Source organism: Crinia signifera, chromosome 1 (assembly GCF_055691185.1).
Source record: "Crinia signifera chromosome 1, ASM5569118v1, whole genome shotgun sequence".
Classification (NCBI taxonomy): Eukaryota; Metazoa; Chordata; class Amphibia; order Anura; family Myobatrachidae; genus Crinia; species Crinia signifera.
In genome coordinates this window covers 258397965-258419057 of record NC_139217.1, presented here as the reverse complement: position 1 = coordinate 258419057, position 21093 = coordinate 258397965, and the positions used below count along the sequence as shown (strand labels likewise).

Genomic DNA, 21093 nt, shown 5'->3' with positions numbered 1-21093 from the left:
AAGAACTATATATGATTGCCATCTGGGATATACTTGATGCTGGTAGGTTCATGGTTCATTCTCCCAAAACACCAACTACAAATGTTATCATTCCCCATTTCTGACAAGGAGGGTAATCTAATGTAGGAGAGCACAAACCAAACAAAGCTTTGGAGAAATTACAGGCCACTATGTGTCTGACACACAAGTTCTCAGAAGGAATGTCATCGATCTTGACTGGGAATTATTTATAATTTCCACCCATCGATGGACATTTCTGCTGTAGCAATCACTTGAAGGGGATGAGACTTCAAGTTGTTGCCAAAGGTGGAACCAAAATTGTGTACACACGGTGCAATTCTGACTATCCAATTTTGGCTAACCACTTTAGATGTACTTTAGATTTAGAATATATTGCTATTTGGCCGAAGCCAAATACATTCTACAGACAAGATAGACTTGTCTGCACAGTCTATTTTCTATGCGATACTGATTAAATGGGAGCGCGCATCGCATCAGCATCACATCGGCATCTAATGTGGTGGAATACTGTGCAATTCTGACTAACTTTCTATTCCATTTTGACTATATAGTCAAAATTGCCAGAATCGCACCATTTATACACAGTTGAGCTTTGTTCCCTATGCCAATAAAGATAAAAAAGAAAAAGTCCATAGCTGATATACAACCATAGATAGTGGAGAATCAATGGCCCTCTGCCATCATGTAAAACCGTTGTCCACCGAAGCAAACCATTGATCGTTAACTATTGGATAGTCGATGATCACTTCTTAATCTCAGTAATCTCCTGCCATTGATGATCATTGTAGAGGCACTCGGAACATGTATTTCTGTCCTGACAGTAGTCCTGAACATCAGTTCCTGAAACTTGGATGAAGTTCACTATCAAAATATTGTTTGGTTAGATAAAGCCTATAAAAGTAATAAGTATAACATAGAAGACTGTTGACAGAAGATACAAAACAATAAATTCAGTTAATTCCATTCATGGGTTCCATGTGCAGATGAAACAAACACACTTACCCCTAGTAGAGTTGTGGTAAATATATTGAATGCAGTAAACTGGTAATTTTGAAGATCTACTAAAAAAAATTGGCTAAAACTAAATTGTACAAAACAAGAAAGCCTAAACCCCAGAAACCTTCATGCAAATAAATATTCATGCATAAAATAATTCATATTTACAAATACATATATGTCATGGATGGCATGTAGTATTGCTAGGTTGGGTAAAACGTTACTTAAGCCAACTGACGATAAGAACTTCCAGCAACATGTGGAACCCAGCTAAATGGGTGCTGATAATAAGTGCAGAGTCACTGACAAGTAACAGGGAAAGATGGAAGGAGTGCAATTTCAGAAAATAAGGGAACAGACTTTGGCTAGGCTGCAATTAGGAATGGAGGGATGGAATGGAGGTAAGTCAAGGGTTATATATGTCTACAATATATACTGTACATGTGTGTAAATCCCTAACAGACTGGGACAATTCCTGCTTTAACAGAAGTGAGTCAAACAAAATTACTGGTTATTGGCATTACTGTACAAAATATGCTATATTATCAGTTTACACCAAATGTTTTCCTAAACATAAATGCATTACTCTGAAAAATGTCTGTTTTCCTTTTCAAGTTTCATTATCAATAAATATATACTTTTTTATATGCCTAGGATTTATTAGATGCAGCCTAAACATTTTTAGCTCCTTAAATAAATGGTCAAAACTACTTTAATATTAAATTTTAAATGTATAATTTCTTCACTGCTCATTTAGCTTTTATATTAAATAGATGTATTTCCTTGTTAATCACTTTTCAAACCTTGTAAACAGGACAAAGGTAGAAATTGACCATACTAACCAATCAGCTTTCACATATCAATCATCAAGTCATACTTGCCTACTTTTGAAAAACAGTTTCAGGGAGATTATAGTTGGCAGTAGAATTTTACACAGCGACCCAAAGGTGTGTCTAGTTCCATATATGGAGAGATTGTGAAAAGAGATTGTGAACGTGGCCCCTGGAAATGTGGGTGTGCCCTGCTACATCTGAGAGGAATCTTTTAAAATTACTTATATCCAAATGTAGATGAGCCCCAAAGCAGTTAGTGAGAGATACTATACTGTAATGTAAATGTATATATCTCTGATTCCTTTTTTATCCCCAAAATGTAACAGTGTAATGTGGGCTAGGTGACATGAGGGAGATTGCTAGACTAATTAGGGAGAGAGGGAGATTGCTGCTATTTCAGGGAGTCTCCTGCAGAATGCTTGAGGGTAGGCAACTATGCATCAAGTACATTAGAATGAATGATAGGTTGAACTTGATGGACAGTCTTTTTTCAGCTTTAATTACTATATTAGTATAGCTGGCCATACATCAGAAAGACATTGTACCCAATCGTACAATCTCAACTGGTTGTATGACAGATTGTGAGTACATTGTGTGTCCAAAAACCACCAAAGACTGCCGGGGAGTTGAAGGGAAAGTTGGACACAATCGTGATAGTAAGACAGGTCTTTCTGATGTATGGCCACCTCAAGACCGATCTTTCTGATGTATGGCCACCTTAGGTTACATTCTATAAAATTATACCTATAAACCGACTGGTAGTTATTTTTTATTATATGTTCGCCTTAGAATCTCTGATACATAAAAACTATGAGGCAGATGTATTAATCCTGGTTAAGTGATAAGTGGTTATTAAGTAGAAGGTGATAACACACCAGCCAATTAGCTGTGCTTGAAAAATGACAGTTAGGAGTTGATTGACTGATGTGTTATCACCTTCCACTTTATCACCAATTTAGCACTTTTACCAGGCTTAACACATCTGCCCCACAGTTCTATATACCACTCTTTGAATACATAAAAAAAAAGATAACTTTCTTGCACCAGTTTAACAAACAGCACAGTGGTTTTTCTGTTTAATTATTTATTCTGTTATAACAGTACCCACACCCCATTATCCTCTTGGTTTTGGCTTGATATCAGGGCAGAGCAGTGGTGAATGGGTTCTATGTACACATGCTAATGGTGCACAGAACAGTGGGGCAAATGTATTAAGCCTTAACAAGAGATAAATGTAAGGTTGATAAAGAGAGATAAACGTCCAGCCAATCAGCTCCTTACTGACTTTTTTCAAACACAGGCTGTAACATGGCAGTTAGCAGGAGATTGGCTGGACATTTATCTCTCTTTATCACCCTTGCATTTTTCTCTTGTTAAGGCTTAATACATCTGCCCCAGTGAGAGAAGGATAGCCATTCACAATATGGCCAGGCCCGACCTCAATACAGGTCAGTTTTACCATGCTGATCAGTAGGGTAAAACCATACTGTCTCGTGTTAGTCTAAACCCTATTAGTAACTCAACAAGCCAATGCTTGGTGAATTCTGAATTTATATGAATATAAATATATATTTTATATATAGTATGTGCTTTACATTGTTATTGTTTTCTTGTTGATTCTTTTATCTGTCATATTGACAGTTAAGAAGCGCATTGTGGGAAAGTGGGTGGACCTCTGTGTGTGATTGCATCTTTGTGGCCCATCTACACAATGCTGTCATTACCTAGACTGTAGGGGCAAGGTTATCACTGGCTTACAGGAACACCAACTTTTCAAGCAGTCGGGTGTGCCACCCGATTATTGGGATACTAATGGGAGTGTAGGTAAGTATAGCTAGCAGGGACAAGCATGTGTAGACTAGCTCGGCAAAATGGCACCACTGTTCATCATATATTTTTTTGATAAACTGTGTTAAGCAGCGATAAAATGTGTGCATATAATCAGACCACTATATGACTTAGAGCTCAGAAGAAAACTAATACAATGGGGTCAATCCTATTTATTGTGAAGGGTGCGAAGTGCCATTCCCACAAGGTTTAAATGCTGGCAATGGCACCCAGTTTCTCACCCTTTGCAGGTTGGTTTTAGCCCACATTTGATCAAAATTGCTCGCTACCTTATTGGGTAACAAGCACTTTTGTGGAACGTCCACCCCCCCATAATGTGCGGACGCTGCTGTGATGAATTAATAGGATCAACCCGAGTATGAGCTTACCATAAAAAGGCTGAAAGGGATTTATTTATACTGCATTATGCATTGATCTGATGCAAACCATTAGAACCAATAACACCATTACGGACGGTGTAAACCAATAACACCATTACGTATGGTGGTTCAGCATTACTGCCTCACAGCACTGAGGTCATGGGTTTAATTACCACCATGGCCCTAACTGTGTGGAGTTTGTATATTCTCCCCGTACTTGCGTAAGTTTCCTCCTGGTACTCCGGTTTCCTCCCACAATCCAAAAATATACTGGTAGGTTTTTTGGCTCCCAACAAAAATTTGCCCTAGAATGTCTGTGATTGAGTGTACATGTAGTGGGGGATATAGATTGTAAGCTCCACTGGGGCAGGGACTGATGTGAATATTCAAATATTCTCTGTAAAGCGCTGCAGAGTATGTGCGCTATATAAGAAACTGCAATTTTTTTATTTTTCAGAAAATGAAAATGAAAGCGAGCATCTCATTAGTAGCTAGATGCATTATTGTCACTAGGTGGAAGCAATGGAGACGCCAAAATGCTAGCTCTTTCTGTAGCATTACATGCAGCATTCAGCTACTATAACAGTGTAGGCACCAGCAGCACAGCTACAACAGTGTCCAGGGGTGGTTCAGCCTCTCCCTGCCCTTTAGAGTGAGGCAACACCCCCTTCCCACAAGATCATTCCATCTTTTGGTCAGTGTGCGCAGACTTACAGCGCACTGGGTGCCACGGGGCATAGGGACACCCCTAGCAAGATGGAAGGAACCATATCATTTCTAAAATGATAATTTTTGCTAAATGTTTACCAGACCAAGAATTGGTCAATGAAAATAATTGTCTACACAAAGCAGCAATATTTATAGAAAACATGGAAGGGACTGAAACAACTTGCTCATTTGTATTTACAAGAGTGAGTGTTGGTAGCAGCTGTCACCTCCTGAATACAGAATTTTCTGTGTAACTGCCATAGTCGTTAGAAATTATTTTGCAGCCTATTTTCACTGCAGGCTACAAGGTTCTCTGTAACTATCAATTACTGAAGAGAATGACCAATTATCAGAAGTGACAGCCCTATGGCACACTGCCACCTCTCACAGAACAGTTTTCAAAACACATTAAAGTCATTCCCATAAAGTAACATGCACATATTAATCAAACAGCAAATTTACCAGTGAGTCATTTGTTAACTAAAATAAATCTATTCATTCAAATGAATTTCTCCTTTAGTACTTCCTTCATAATAATGAATATATTATTCAGATCCTTTATGAAACAAAATCATTATTCTGACTTCACATGTCGTTTTTTAAACATTTTATTCAGTTTCTGTATGATCAGAGATGGATTTCTCTGGGCTTTGTAAAAGTTACATTGCTTAATGCTAGGGATCTGCATAATCCAGAAGCATCCTTATACCCCTTTTACACCGCCGCAAAAAAAACGGGTTAGCGGCGGTATAAATGGGTCAGGCCGTGTCCCTTTACACAGGACTTCTACCCAGGTCCTGACCTGGGTTGAACATAGCTAGGACCTGCGTAATAGGCAGTGTAAACGGGTACACCGGGTCGTCCGACCCGGCACCCCCCATTCACCTTGCGAACGGGGGGGTGTACAGGGGCTGCCCAGCAGCTTACTTGGTGCTGGGCTTGCCCCCAGCACGCCGGTGGGGCCCGGAGCAGCGATCAGAGGTCCCGGCACTAGAAGATGATGTCATCTCCAAGTACCGGCTAAGTAACCACCTCTGGTGGGGGGACGCCTGCAGGAGGGGCAGCCGCCAGTGTAAAAGGTTTAAACGCCGGGTCGCACTAGGGTTGAAGCTGGGTCCAAAAATCCGGCGTTTTGGTGTAAAAGGGGTATTAGTTAAAGGGGGCATAACTATACCTCCCTATTCAGAAATGTCTGTTGCTTTATCATATCAATCAGAATATCACATTTTGTAGCAGAACTAACTAGGATCATTTTAAAAAAAAAGAAAAACATTTTGCACAAGAAATTTAGTGCAAAAATTCAAATCCTATTTACTATGTCCGGTTTAGTCACCCTACCAAATTTGGTGAAATTCTGGTTGCTAGATCAAGACACAGTGGCTAGTGAACATTAAATTATGGCTATTCTAGATATTTGATGATCTACATTAAGACATCCAACATACAAATCTGTAGAATTTAAGTATGTGGCCTAAAAAATGTGCTTCTCTGTAAAAATGTAATTGTCGCCTGAAAGCAGTGAAATGCAAAAAAAAACTTAAAATATTTGAATCTTTCATTTATCTCCTTAAAATGTTTCTTTGTTGACAATATTCTTATCCTCTAGAATAATAAAGACATCAAAAGAATATCAGAATTGTTCTTGGTTAGTTTGTTACTTTATGGGAATGACTGTGTACATTAAAAAATGTACGATCTCTCTCTTTAGATTATCATCCAATAAAAAAGAAAATCTTGAAAACAGGAGAACCATTAAGCAATTAAAAAAAAAATTAGAATGGTTTTCATATCTGTGTTATGTCAGCAACATAAGGGGCCTACACATGTAGCACTGAGAGCTCTGAACACCCAACACTCAGCGCTGCACAGCGATGTCTCAGGGACAGTCTTCTCTGTACACTCGCCCTGGCCCAAGCATCCCCGGCGATAAACTATATTTATCCAGCATGCTGGATATTAATTGCTGGGGCAATCGCAACGTGCAGGGCTGTGCATCGCTATGCCCCTACATATGCGATGTAAGGGCATTCTCTAAGCGATCTAGTGAGATCACTTAGAAAATACCCCAGTTGTTACGTGTGTAGGCCAACATTAGAATTTAAGTGAAAGACTTACTGACCTTACATTTGTTAGAGTTGAGTAATGCCTTTTGCTGTAGGGGGAGGTTTTCTGGGTGGGGTAGTAATCAGGATGAACACATTTCTGTTGCCCTATTTATTCAGTATAGTTTAGGACAGGGTTGAGAATATTAAGACGGTCCCTCAGGCTTACTCCTCATGGTGAGCAAGGGGGCTGTGGGGGGGAGAGTACCAGGGCCTGCCTCAGCAGAAATATTTCCAGAAGACTTGAATGTGCTCCACACTTTCTCACATACACCTATACTGCTCCCATGAGAGCAGGACATTCATAATCTTATACCCCCCAAAATGTTTTCTTCATATGTGCTATTCCTGTAATGTGTACCTCCACTGATTGCACACCCTGCCAGCAATCACCTACGCAGTGCACCCCAGATGGTTGCATTCGATGGTTCCTCTGCAGACAAGATGTGCTTTACATGGAACTTTCAGTGTAGGGTATATCACAGTGTAACATTCATAGTGAGCCGGACATGGCTGCCTCATCTGGTACTCTTGTGGACATGGACCCGAGTGTCTTGTTGTGACCCTACTCTATGCTGCAGTCTCCCTACTTTATGTAATTTATTCTAGGGGTAACCTATTACATCCAGGGTAATCCTACGCAGTGTGCCCAAGATGGCGGCCTCACCTGATATCTTGTTAGGGTGCAATACACAACCAGTGGAAGTTCTCCAAAATGCCTGGATAATGCTAACCGTGCACACAAGGATTTCTTTTTATGTCTGTGTGGAATGCCTTTTGCTGTATTACGTTAATCTTTTGTATTATGTGCATTCGTTTTTATGTCTGTAAAGCACTTTGACGGCGAGATGTACTAAAGATAAAATGCAGTAGAAACCCTGCTTTCTGGGGTTTTACTGCATTTTCAAATGCACTAAAGCCCCTCCCGACAGGGCTTCACTGTGGGAGGTTACACCTATGGGCTTCTCTTTGTAGTGACGTTGTGTGCCCCATGGCCACCGTAAGAAACGAGGAAGTCCAGGCAGCGGCGTAGATCGCAAAGGACAGCTCTTATCGGGAGATTGCTCATCGCATAGGTCAGTACATATGCAATAAGTATCGGTGCAACAGGTGGCGGGATGTACTGCTGCTGGTTGGTACATAATGCCTTAACTCCTGTTATACAAATAAAATTATTATTACGATTATATGATTATTATTATTATTACTATTATTGTTATTACTATGGATGCATGCTGAACCCCACATTCCATTAAGTTTTAGCAAGAACCCCCTATGCTATGGGTTAAATAAGTTCTACTGCCCCAAACTGTGTCAAATGTGCTAATGCCCCTTTCTATGTCATCATGACACACTAATTAGTATAAGATTGAACCAGACGCAATTCATGTACATTAATAGCATAATGTAGAAACACCTTTAGCTCTTCTGACTAATTTTTCCATGTTTGTAAACAGCTCCCAGTTTATATCCAGTATATCAAGTAATGACTCACTTGTGTTCAAGCAGGGAATAAATAATGGGTAGGTTAGTTTACAGAAACGAAATTGAGTGCTGTGGTGCAGGAAGGGTAAATCTCATAATGAGTCTGATTTCACACGTGTTCCCCCATATGGGAATTTATGACCTTTTGATTATGCCGTCTGCGCAATGAGCCTGTGTGCATTGTAAATACTCACACTCCACTTTCTCAAAGTGTGAAGCAGAAAGTACAAGCATAAAAGAGAAAGTGGATTACAACATTGTCAGTGTGGGAGTGTCTGACATCACAGGGATTTAATAGAAGTGGTGGATTGTACGTGAAATGAGATCAATTGCTAGGAGGAAGAGAGGACAGTTGGGATTCCTGTCCATTCATGTGCAGACAACATCAATGGATAATTATTGGAAGCATCTATCATTTGTACCACAGGATTGTTACACTTAATAGCATATAGGGCCTTATTTTGGTCCATTCTTTCTGACAAAATCCTTCTTAGATGGGCAAAACCATGTGCACTGCAGGTGGGGCAGGTGTTACTTGTGCAGAGAGAATTAGATTTGGGTGGGGTTTTACTTCAAAGTGAGATCTATATTGCAGTGTAAAAATAAAGCAGTCAGTATTTTCCCTGCACAGAAACAAAATTACTCACCCAAATCTAATTCTCTCTGCACAAGTTACATCTGCCCCCCCTGCAGTGCACATGGTTTTGTCCATCTAAGAAGGATTTTGTCAGAAAGAATGAACCAAAATAAGGCCCATAATCCGGGAACTAATTGAATATTGCAGATCATGACTAATCTAGTCTGTAGCTACAGAGTTGACTTTTTGGTTTAGGAAGGGGTAATACGGAAAGCCTGGCAGTGCAGTCATGCCCTGCTCCATGGTTTGTAGCATGGTGGCAGATAACTATCAGGCTCTTGCTGGTTGCTGTTGCCTTGCAGTTTCATGTGATGTTTTCAGGTTAGCCTCCTACAGTTAGACACATATATTATATGCATGCTCCATTCTTATCATTCTTAAAAATACATCCATGCATGTATATAAACTAATGCAGCCATGCACAAAATGCTTTTCATATGTGTCCAGTTCTAGGAGACCAAGAGCAGACATCTACTATTGAGAAACGCTCTACGGATTTTACCCAAATTGCTTTGGACAACTTGATCACTGAAGGCTCCTGATTTATGGAATCAAGTAGATATGACATCATCTGCAGGTAATTATGCAAATGTTCACACAATCTGTGAGCTGATTCGCTGCAGACCTTCCCTACATTTACAACTGGTCTAGAACAGTTCCTCATAAATCATCAGAATGTGAAAGAGTTGTAGGTCAAGTTTAAAGATGCAATTATCTGCTGGTCATCACCTCTAAATGTGCAATACACTGCAGATCACTATTGCTGTGGAAGATCAACACGGCAGCTTTTCATCAATGAAAGTTTTCTTTAGGGCTATGGAAGTACTTTTGTCTGCAGTTTACTGTAGTAGAACTGATGTAAAGGATGTGTCTTGTCTGGCTCGGTAGCTTCTTACTGCCACGAATGAAGGAACCCTTCACTGCAGAGCACAGACAGCCCTCATTCACACTCCATGCATCATAGTTACTTCATTCTCAAAGTAAGGGTAAAAGTGCAGTCAGCGGGATCTCCTTCTCTCCAAGAAGTGTGTCTCTTTTAAGGCTGCTCCCCTTGTTGAGCACCTTTAGTTTAAGTGACATCTTTTTAGCGCTTCCAGCCACTAAGCCATCAAAAAAAAAATCCTCATTAAAGACTGGGTTCCGGCTATTTTTAATAATAGTGCTTCTCTGGCGGTGAACTTTACCCGGATTCAGGTAGAGAACTACACAGCAGTTCACTCCCTTTAAGTCACAGATTTTGTCAAAGAGGTGCTCTGCTGCAATTAATCGTACTCTGAGACGGGCAGTTGATGGATCATACTCTGCTGCTAACCTCATACTACCCCCTTTACTGAGACCCACAGTGTGTTCTTTCTGTAAAAGGCCCAAATTATGCATTCCTTGTTGCCCAGAGCCTATGCCAGCTCCCTTGGCACCACGTACCCTTCTTCTGGGCATGCTGGGACTAGTGTCTGCTGAACTGCACTCATCTGTGGATAGTGAACTGTTTCGAGCAACTGAGTGTTTGAACTTGATGAGCTTTGATTGTGTATCTGGAGTGAAGATCTTCAGCAACGAGACTGAGCGGGAAAGTAATGGTGAGCTGAATGGTGAAGACTCAGCTGAGGAGCAAGTATCACTTTCCCCACCACTGAAATACCGGTAGGGGTTCATCAAGGACATTCCAAAGTCTGAAGGGTTCAGCTGTGACCCTCCTCCTCCTTCTGTTCCACTCCGTCTCTGAGAACTGGGAGAACTGGATTGTGATGGACATGGTGAAAGAGACCCTTGCTCACTGTGAAAGAGAGACTCCTTCCGCCTGGTATGTGGACTCTCCATCAGTGTCACAAATCCATATGAAGTCTGAGCTTTTGGGACATATGGAAGAGACATGGCATTCTGAGATTGTGGGTCTGCATTGGTACCCAAGTCTTCTTCTGAAGCCCACTCATCTGCACTTTCAATCTGAATGATGTGACGGTTTGCAGATTTCACAAGATTCCGGCTCTCTGATGTAGCTTTGGTTGGTAGACGAGGGCTGCGCTGAGGACGTCGTCCTGACAAGTTTTGCTCAGAAGCAGAGGTGCCTATATTTGGTTTGGATTGTACTCCATCACCTGCTGAGGCCCCCTCTGCTCCCCCTTCAGCTGGGATACAAGTAAGTTTTGGGGGGATGAAAAAATCAGGTATCTTGTCCGGAGTCAGAACATTGCTGTAAGATCCACCCTTACCCTGTTTGTCCCCAGATTCTCCTGTCTGTCGACCGCTGTGGTCCACTGTGCCTCGGATCCTCTCCAACAGCCACATTCTTATTGTTGCCCGTCAAATGGAAGAAAGCAAGTAGGCACGGGAGGTGGATTGTGCTACCTGCAAAAAGAGCAGAGTTTGAAATATTGTGGGTAAGTCATTGTTATTTCTGCATTTCTTTTAGTGGTTTAACAATAATTTGTTTAATTTTTTATCCACCATCTCAAGGGAACCCTGCTGTTTTTTTAGTCAGCAGCAGATCTCCAGCCCAAATTGCAGGTGACTGACAGCTGGTCCGATTCCCCGGCTGGAGGGGCAATCTGCAGGATTGCTTCTGGCTCTGGGCAGGCTATACTGGGATTACATGCGATTTATCACATCCAAATCGCATGAGATCCTGCCGCCCGGGAGGGTCCCGGGTGGCTGAAGGGAGCAATGCAATGAATGAAGGTCATTAGTTGTAGGTAGAGAAGGAACAAATCTGATACACTGGCTAACAATGATAGCAAGCTACAGATTAAATATGTGTACATCCAATTAGGAGCCAGCTTTAATTTTAACCAGTGTGCCTACATGCATCCACAAAGTTGTCTAATCCACATTTGTGTACTGAAATGCACTGTAATCTACTGCATGAAATCAAATGCATGTAAAAGCGTAAATATGGATGATCTAATTCAGCATCATTTGTATTTGCCATTTGCATCCACTTAATGTATAATACATAATTAAAAGTACATCTTTAAAGCAGAATTCTAATGTTCATCAGTACAGTCTGAAGGTGCGCACACATGATGCAATGTGAGTGGTGAGCTCGGTGCAAAATAATAATCCCCCCCCCCCCTCGACCCCAACCCAAGTTTACCATATGCAATACGGCAGTGGGTGACACTGAGAGGCAGAGGGTGACAGGGAGAGGCGGGGGAAGCCAATGACAGGAAAGATAAGTGAGTGGAAGATAAGTGAGTGGAAGAGGGAGACAGGGAAAATCAATGGGCCCTTTAGTATTAGGGGGCTCCATGCACTGCACCTGCTGCACCAATGGTAGTTCCGTCTCTGCAATATCATCTATGAATGATTTCACTATTTTCCCTTGAATTACCATTTACTCTTAAGTAAATGATATAGCCAGAGTAACGATGGCGCGGATGGAGCTGCAGCTCCAGGCCTCTATATAAAAATAGGCCCACAATCATGACACCAGCTGGCCACAGGGGGGCCAGTAATCATTGTATTAAAATTGTATTCCTGTTTTACACATTTATGCAATTGTTGTACTTTTATATATTTAGGGATGCATTGGGATGTATAGTGTAAGGAATCTACATGTCTACATGGCCTTGGCATCAACTCATCCACTTTTCATAATAATCCCTTGAACATTTCCAGCTCCAGGCCCATTAGGCCCTTGGGGCCAAAGGCACTAATGGTGCCCATAGACGTTCCCGGACCGTCTGTTCTGTACTATGAGATGCGCGCTCCCGCGCATCTCATCGTACGGTACAAAAAGTATGTGCTGCACATACTTTTTGTACTAGGTACACATCGCATCGGATCACAGTGCATGCACAAGGCATGCACTAGGGATGCGATCCAATGCGATGCGTGCTAATTAAGTGCCGAACGGATCCGTTAAACAGACCGTGTATGGGCACCTTTAGCTTCAAAAAGGGATAACATTGAGAGTGATATACAACCAGCCAATCAGCTCCTAACTGTCATATTTCAAACCAAGGGCAGGATGCACTACCGCAAAAATGCGATAAAAACCCTGTCATCAGGGTTTTTACTGCATTTTGAAATGCACTAAAACCCAATCGCCGGGTTACCGCAATGGGGGGGGGGGTATCGCCAGCAAATGCTGGCGATACCCCCAAGAAGCCTATGGGCTTTTTATCATGACCCATGCTGCCATGCACTGACCCCCACTGTGCCGCAACGAGGCACGCTGCCCCTCTCTCCTCACCTGAGTCAGTGCAGTAGAGTGCTGCGCTGCCTGGACCAGTGACCTCCATACTTCCACTTCCGGGTGCAGGGAAGAGGAGGGGGGAGTCCCTGGTATCTGCAACAGCAGCTGGCCGGGTAAGGAGGAGGGTGAGCCGCTAGAGAGCCGCCGGGGACTCGCTGCCACATAACGAGTGCTTTGTAAAGGGCAGCTCTTAACACAAAGGCTATGCGGTAGCCAGCGATGTGCAGCTTAGAGGGGCTGTGGATGATAGTGCATCCTGCCCTAAATCTGTAACATGGCAGGTAGGAGCTGATTGGCTAGTTGTTTATCACTCTCCAGCTTAGTGCATCTGGGCCTTAATCCAGGCCTAATCCATACACACTGAACAATATCGTTAATGATACTATTCAGCAGTCACATCCAGGAGCATGAGGTCGCTAACAAAATATCTGACTGCATGTTCAGATGATATGGGAGGTCGTATACGACTCAAGGGAGCGCACATCGTTAACCATATAGTAAGTACACACTGGACGATGTGCGCAATAATATCGCTAATGATAACATTATTGTGCATATCGTTTAAAATATTGTATAGTGTGTCTATGATACTTATGGCCCTGTGTATTAGACTCCATACCGGCCAACTGTCCTGTTTTTTTTGCGGGATGGCCGATATTTTTGGGACGGTCTCGCCCGGGGCCGGCACTGTCCTGTGGTCATGCCCCCAGCCTCTCTGAGAGACTAGAGGGCATGACCAGCAGCTCCATGACCCCATAGTAGCATAAATGGGAGCTCGGCTTGTGGTCACGGCATCCCACAAGGCCATGCGCCCTTTGACCTTTGATTACACACTCCTTTTTCATCCGCCGAGAATCTGATCTCTTAAAATGCAATGTTGGGAGGTATGTTACTCTATTTATCTGTTCAGCTCTAACATTCATTTATGGACTCATTCAGGGTTAAAATATGTCCTGGTTTATTTTCAGGATTATTTATTGCCTGAGGTTACCTGGCACAAGCAAATGTAATAGGTACATTACTCCTCTACCAGTCACATGCTTCCAGGTTGTTCACACAATCTCTGTTTGACTGTCCCTCCCCCTTCTCTAATACATGCTCCCCGTGTGTTTTATCAGCCGGGTATGCCAGATGTGGCCGGCAGAAATAATTGGAAGGGTTTTTTTTTTATTAAGATACTAGGACATAGTTTCTGTGTACATTAAATGTACTAAAGATAACAGGGAAGCAAAATACAACTCAGACACTTCGTTATTAGGTATACCTGTAGACCTTTTCCTTAATTCAAATGTCAATATTTGGAAGTTTGGAATTGAAACAAATAAACATGGGCCAAATGTATTAAACCTTGACAAGTGATAAAGTGTAGGGTGATAAAGGGCAAGATGCACTAATATCCGCCGGCCCTTACCGCCCCCCTCCGCCGGCTACCGCAATGATACTACTCGCATATGCTCTAACATATGCGACTAGTATCGCAAAGGGTAGCACTTGCGATAAGAGCTGGCCTTTGCGAAGCAGCCAGCGAGGGTGAGCAGGTCCCCAGCGGCTCTGCCTTCTCTGTCTGTCCCCAGCTGCTGCTGCGGGGCTCTGCCTCCTTCTCCCTGCACTCGAAAGGTGCTAGGGAAATGGAGGTCACTGGTCTGGGCTGTACAGCAGGAGGCTGCCCGGATACAGGTGAGGGGTGAGCGGCAGGGGTCCGTGCAGGGTGGTGGGGTCTGTGCAGGGCAGAGTGGAATGTGCTATGCCGCAGCAAAAACTCAACGTGCGGGTTTTTATGCATACCAAAATGCAGTAACAACCCAGATAACGGGGTTTTTACTGCATTTTTCCTTTAGTGCATCCAACCTAAAAAGTGACAAAGCACCAATCAGCTCCTAATTGCCAAGTTACAGGCTGGGTTTGAAAAATTACAGAAGCTGACAGGAGCTGATTACTCACTGGGGCAGTTATGGGGAAGAAGGGGTATCAGCCCATGTTATGTGCACTGATACCACTCATGCTGTTCGTTAAATTACAGGTGCGCTATGCGCTTCAGGCCATACAGTATCAGTACTGCTATATAAAAGATATCAGGCCAAAATGCAGTAAATATATATGCTATTGACATCATCAGCTGCAGGGTGGAGATGCCCTATACCAGTGGTAGCCAACCCTAGCCCTCGAGAGCTACCAACAGTTCACATTTTCCAGACAACCTAGCTGCTGCACAGCTGCACTCATTAATCACTGACACATTTTAAAAGATCCACAGATAGAGCTAATTAACTCACATGTGATTCTGTGAGGAGACCTGCAAAACATGCACTGTTGGTAGCTCTCGAGGACTAGGGTTGGCTACCCCAGCCCTATACCCATTGCAGGGACAGTATAGGGTATAGGGCCACTATCACACTTCCTGCTTCGCCACGTCTCCAGTCTCTTCCCTTGTCTGGCCTTTCTTGGCATGCGCAAGATCTTGTTACTCACGTGAGATCTCAAGTGCAGCCTGGGGACAGCATCAGGGTTAGCATTGTCCCTGCTGTAAGAAAAGGGCAACGCTAGCCCAGGGCTGGTAAAGGGGACACAGTGGCTTTAACAGGGGATGTATGCCTGACAGGCAGTCATACATCACCCTTGCCGTAAACGGGAGGGGGTTTCAATGTCACAGCTATGCCACGCAGTAAGCACCTGGCTGCCCCTAGTGCACAGTTAATACAGTTATAAGACATTAAAATGTCACAGTTAACTAGCGTGCTGCATATGCATATAATTTGGGATATCAGTGACCAATGGTGTCCTATAATAAAGTAAATCTTTAAGATAAATAGGCCCTTTATAAAAATGCTGTAAAAATCCTGTTATCAGTGCATTTTGAAATGCACTAAAACCCGATCACCAGGTTACCGCGACAGGGGGTATCACCAGCAAAAGCCTATGGGCTTCTTAACACGACCCTCGCCACTCCGCACCGACCCCCACCTCCCTGCAATGATGCACACCGTTGTTATCAGCACATAACACAATTTATCAGCACATAACACCAAAAGTTGTTACTGCCAGATTGCACAGAGATTGCGCCAGTCACACATTACAAAGACACACTCCCATTGCCAACCAAGTGCTGCACAGGGATGTTCCCAACACGTATAATGATATCTGAATCACCAATCATTGCATTCCCCACTCGGTACCTGGTCCCAAAGCTGCTCTCAACAATCCTGGTCACATATTACACAGAGATACCTCCATCACCAGCCATATGTTGCACAAATATGTCCACCTCCATCACCAGTCATATGTCACACAGAGGTACCCTTATTACCAGATATGTGTTGCAGAGATATACTTATATTCAGCTTCAAACTGCACCCACATACAGACTCCCTAGGGATACATACAGATAATAGGCAGTCAGGATGCCAGAGGTCAGAAAACAGATGTCAGTATTCCGATGGATGGAATCCTGACAGGCATCAGATAAGGGTCACAGCCGAACCCTAACCATTCCCGTTAGTGCCTAACCCTAATCCAGGCAAACCATCTCCTAAACATAACTCCCCCCTATCCTGCAGCCTAACCCCCTTTTTAAGTGCCTTATTTCCCCTACAACCTAACCCTTACTTCCTCTCACAGTCTAACCCTAAATCTCCCACTAGTGACTACACCTAATCCCCTTTTCTGGCATGACCTTAACCCGCTCAGCATCACAGCGGCGGCATCGTTATTGATGACGGGATTTCAAGACTTGACTACCCCTGTCTACAAGACTTGACTACCGGGTACACTATCAGAAAATATGAATACAGAAGATTAGTAAATTTGTCCTATTCACGTTTCTTATTTTCGCCAGAATACGTCCGATCCCGATCGTATCAATTCATACTGTGGTTCGGCTGTATTCCCACGGCTTAGTAAATTTCCCCCTCTGAATTCTACCAACACAGTTTAGCACTGATAGCAGTGGGTACAAGTGTGGCTGTCCCTGGGTATTGCGCACACAAACAACCTCCGTCCAAGCAAGGCTGAAGAGATTATATACATGGGAGGTTTTCAACTGAAATAAAAAAAAGAAACTAAACAGAAAGATGGAAGCTCATTAATGCCTATGGAAAGATGCTGGTACTGTGCATATACCTATTTTTCCATATCAAATGTTTTAAAAGGATTGAAGTGTTCTCGAACACGCTACTCTGCTTTCTCCAGTCTGTGTTTTTCGGTCTGCTTTAATAATACAGCTGTCTGCATTGGACCGGTGTATCTTTATAGAGATTAATGATCTCTGCAGAAGGTTCCATCTCTCTTCTGTTCACTATTCAAAAAAAAGGAAAGTCGGTGAGATGGGATTAACAATGCTCATGTGTATTTAAATCTATGTCATCCCTTGGAGGTGGATTCCCTAACAGGGGCATGACAGCCAAGTACAATGGAAGGGCTAGCCTTGACATCTGCACTTACTGTCCTACACCATAATCCCTTTAGTCACTAATAGCCATGTTATTTGTTGCTTTGGGTGGAGGTACAAAGGGATGTTTAAGTAGACTACTTAAAAAACACACCAGTTAGTACGCAGGTGAGAGTGCTTCAAAATGAATAAAGTAATATTTATAATGACAGAAACAAAATAAAGAACTGTACATACAATTGCACATAGAGGGGCTTCGTGATAAATCCTTCCCTGGTGAGAGAGGTGTGAAGGGCATACTGTGCTGCGGGGTGGGGGGATTAGGAGGCAGGGTATGGGGGTTAGGTTCAGGCACTATCACGTAGGGTTAGGGTCCGGCTGTGGGGGGGGAGGGAGGAGTATTAGTGTTAAAAAGCTGAAAGGGTTTTGGGGGGGCAGTATTTTGACCACCAGTAATCCATATGTATCCCTTTTCCATATTATGCAGCTGCAAAACCAGATAGCCAGAATGTAAGCAGAACAGTGCAGTGCAGAGACTCAGGAGGATCAGGCTATCCTAGGCTATCGAAGGTGACCAAATGATTGGATTACCAGTTCACACTGCACAGCAACCCGTGTCCATCCCAGGATTAACCCTTCTTTTAACCGGGTTGAAATGCAGAGTTGTTCAAAAAGGCCCTTTCGCATTGTACAGAGAAGCAGGTAAGGGGTATTAGGGACCCAGGAATCACAGCTTTTCCTCCTCCTGCTTGGGTGTCTGAGTACTGTTTGTTAGCTAATAATTTTTGATAGAGAGAGAGAGAGAGAAATACTAGGGATGTGCACTGGCCCCTTTTCGTGTTTTGGGTTCTCTGGATCTTTCTCTGTGTTTGGATCTGGATTTGTTCTGCAAAAAAAACACCCTTCTGGGTTTTGGATCTGTATTTTTTGGGAGGAAAAAAATCTAAAATTACAGAATTTGGGGGCGGGAGTTTGCTTCTATGCTATTATTAACCTCAATAACATTAATTGCCACTGATTTCCAGTCTATTCTGAACACCTCACAATATTGTTTTTAGGACAAAAGGTTGCACCGAGGTAGCTGGATGACTATGCTAAGCAACACAAGTGGGTGGAACAAACATGTGGCCCATCTAGGAGTGGCACTGCTGTGGCAAGCAGGATGACAGTTTGGAAAACTAGGCCCCAAAGAGCACATAATGCAAAGAACCCTTATGTTGTATAAAGTATAAACAGGACACACACACTCTAACAAACCAATAATTTTAGCACCAGGGTCTGCCACACGACTGCGTATGAAAAGATTGGTTCGTTTGGACCCACACAAAAAAAATGGCAATTAATCTGCATGAATCGGCCCCCATCACGTCGGGAAAGGTGGTTCATAAACCACATTATCTTATAATGGTGGCACTTTCCACAAATTATAGGAGCCTCCTCCCCAAGGTACAACAAGAACTCGGCCTTCGGTATGTGAGGATGAAGAGGATGATGTTGGAAGACCGTCAAAAAGGTGCACGACATCTAATGTTTACTCTTCTGGTGTATGCACCTTGCTGCAGCTCCTACAGACTAAGAGACACCTTATTTCCTTGGGCATTTCCTGTACTTGGCTCCTCAGGGGATTTTTCTATTAGCTGCAATACCCTGGTCTTAGCCCCATGATAAATCTATATATAGTAAATACTGCTGGTGTATGTATGATAATGTACCAGATTAATAACAGCAATGCACTGTAGAAATAGTCCTGTATAGGGGATGCATGTGGATGACCTGCGGCCAGAATACAGACACCACCATCCTGATGGAAGGAATCTTGACAGACGTCAGGTAAGTATACTTACCTTCCCCCTGATCCCCCTAACATTCCCTTCCCCTAGCCTAACCCTAACCTGCGCACTGCACTGCCAAATGCCTGCCCCTCAGCTTAACCCCACCTTCTAAGTGCCTAACCCCCCATTTAGACTGACCCTGACCAAAATTGTTTTGGTAAGCAATTATATATTTCAGAGCCTGATCATAGGCTAAACTTTATAAAGGGACATTGCGTGCCATTGGCTTGCTCCAAAAAAAGGGCATGGTCTCACAAGGAGTGGTATGGTGCCAAGGGTATGAGGAGCTAAGGAATGGGAGATAATAGGGAGATAGTAGGTGACTCAGGAGGCAGGGGTGTTGGAAAGATAGCAGGTGACTGGTAAAGGAATGGGTGACAGACGTAGCGGGTGATTTATTAGGCAGGAGTGACAGGGACATAGACGAAGACTGGGGAGGCAGGGGTGACAGGGATATAGCAAGAGACTGGGGAGGCAGGGGTGACAGGGATATAGCAAGAGACTGGGGAGGCAGAGGTGACCAGGACAAAACGGGTGACTGGAGAGGCAGGGGTGACAGGGACATCGTGGGTGACTGGGGAGGCAGGGGTGACAGCGAGATAGCAGGTAACTGGGGCGGTTGGTGTTACCGGGACATAGGGGGTGACTGGGAAGGCAGGGGTGACAGGGACATAGCAGGTGACTGGTGAAGCAGGGGTGCCAGGGACATAGCAGGTGACTGGGGAGGTAAGGGTAACAGGGACAAATGCAGAAGACTAGGGAGGGCAGGGGTGACAGGGAGATAGTGGGTAATGGGGGAGGCAGGGGTGACAGGGAGGAAAATAATAGCAGTGCCAGCATTGAAGAAACTGGCAGCTGCTGTATTATATTACAGGTGGACACTGTGTGGTGCCCTACTCGGCTGCATACCATGTGTAATTATAGAGCTGGCCCTGGCAGTTAGTGACAACACCATAGTAAATTACAGATGGAGCCATCCTTATTGTTGCAGTTGCAGCCGCGCCAATCACCACAGCGTGCCAATGACTCTGGCGTGATGAATCTCAGATGCTCGCACGTCCTATTCCTAGCAATGAACGCGCCAGCATCCGAGACGCTATTGTGTTACCTATTAACTGGCGCGCCAGCCGCCAGATAGGAGCAGCTGGCGTGCCTGCGGCAACAATAAGGCTGACTCCATTTGTATACAGAGCTGCCTACTACCTACACAGGTCATTCTGCAATAGTGTCCATGGCGACTTACAGCAAAATACTGTAACTAAGTTTAAGCAAGGGGGTGGAACAAATAAAGAGGGGCACCTCTATGCAATAGCAGAGCCAGCACCATCTGTCGTATGCCACACGATCCACCACTGTTAAAACTGGGGTCGCCCCATGGCATTGCAATTACCCTAGGCAAATGCCTAGTTTGCCTATGTCTAGGGCCAGCTCTGCCAGCACATCAGAACAGGACTGGACTTATACAGCAGAACCACAACTTATGGGAGCACAGGACATCACCACTGAACAGGACCGGGTCACCACCCCATACACTCAACAGACACCAGAAACATGGAGACCCTTCCTCCTACTACCCTCTCCAATGCCGGAGTGAAGATGGTGGCGGGTAGTGGGGACTAATATCGAGTCCAGATCTAGCGAGAATCCGACGGTGGGATGATGAAGTTTTGCCTTGTTCTGAGATTCGAGTCTG

At 43.6% G+C, this 21093-nt stretch overlaps 1 protein-coding gene across 4 annotated transcripts in view; it reads right to left on the bottom strand.

The window, feature by feature from the left end:
• Positions 1–2148: 2148 nt before the first annotated feature.
• The window catches only part of C2CD4C (C2 calcium dependent domain containing 4C), a 52099-nt gene continuing 33154 nt past the window's right edge, over positions 2149–21093 (bottom strand). For all 4 annotated transcript variants that reach the window (XM_083181226.1, XM_083181209.1, XM_083181235.1 and 1 more), the window contains exon 2: positions 2149–11335. In XM_083181226.1, the coding sequence (XP_083037352.1) occupies positions 9965–11275 (1311 nt within the window). In that variant the 5' untranslated portion in view covers positions 11276–11335 and the 3' untranslated portion in view covers positions 2149–9964. The remainder of the gene's footprint in view (positions 11336–21093) is intronic.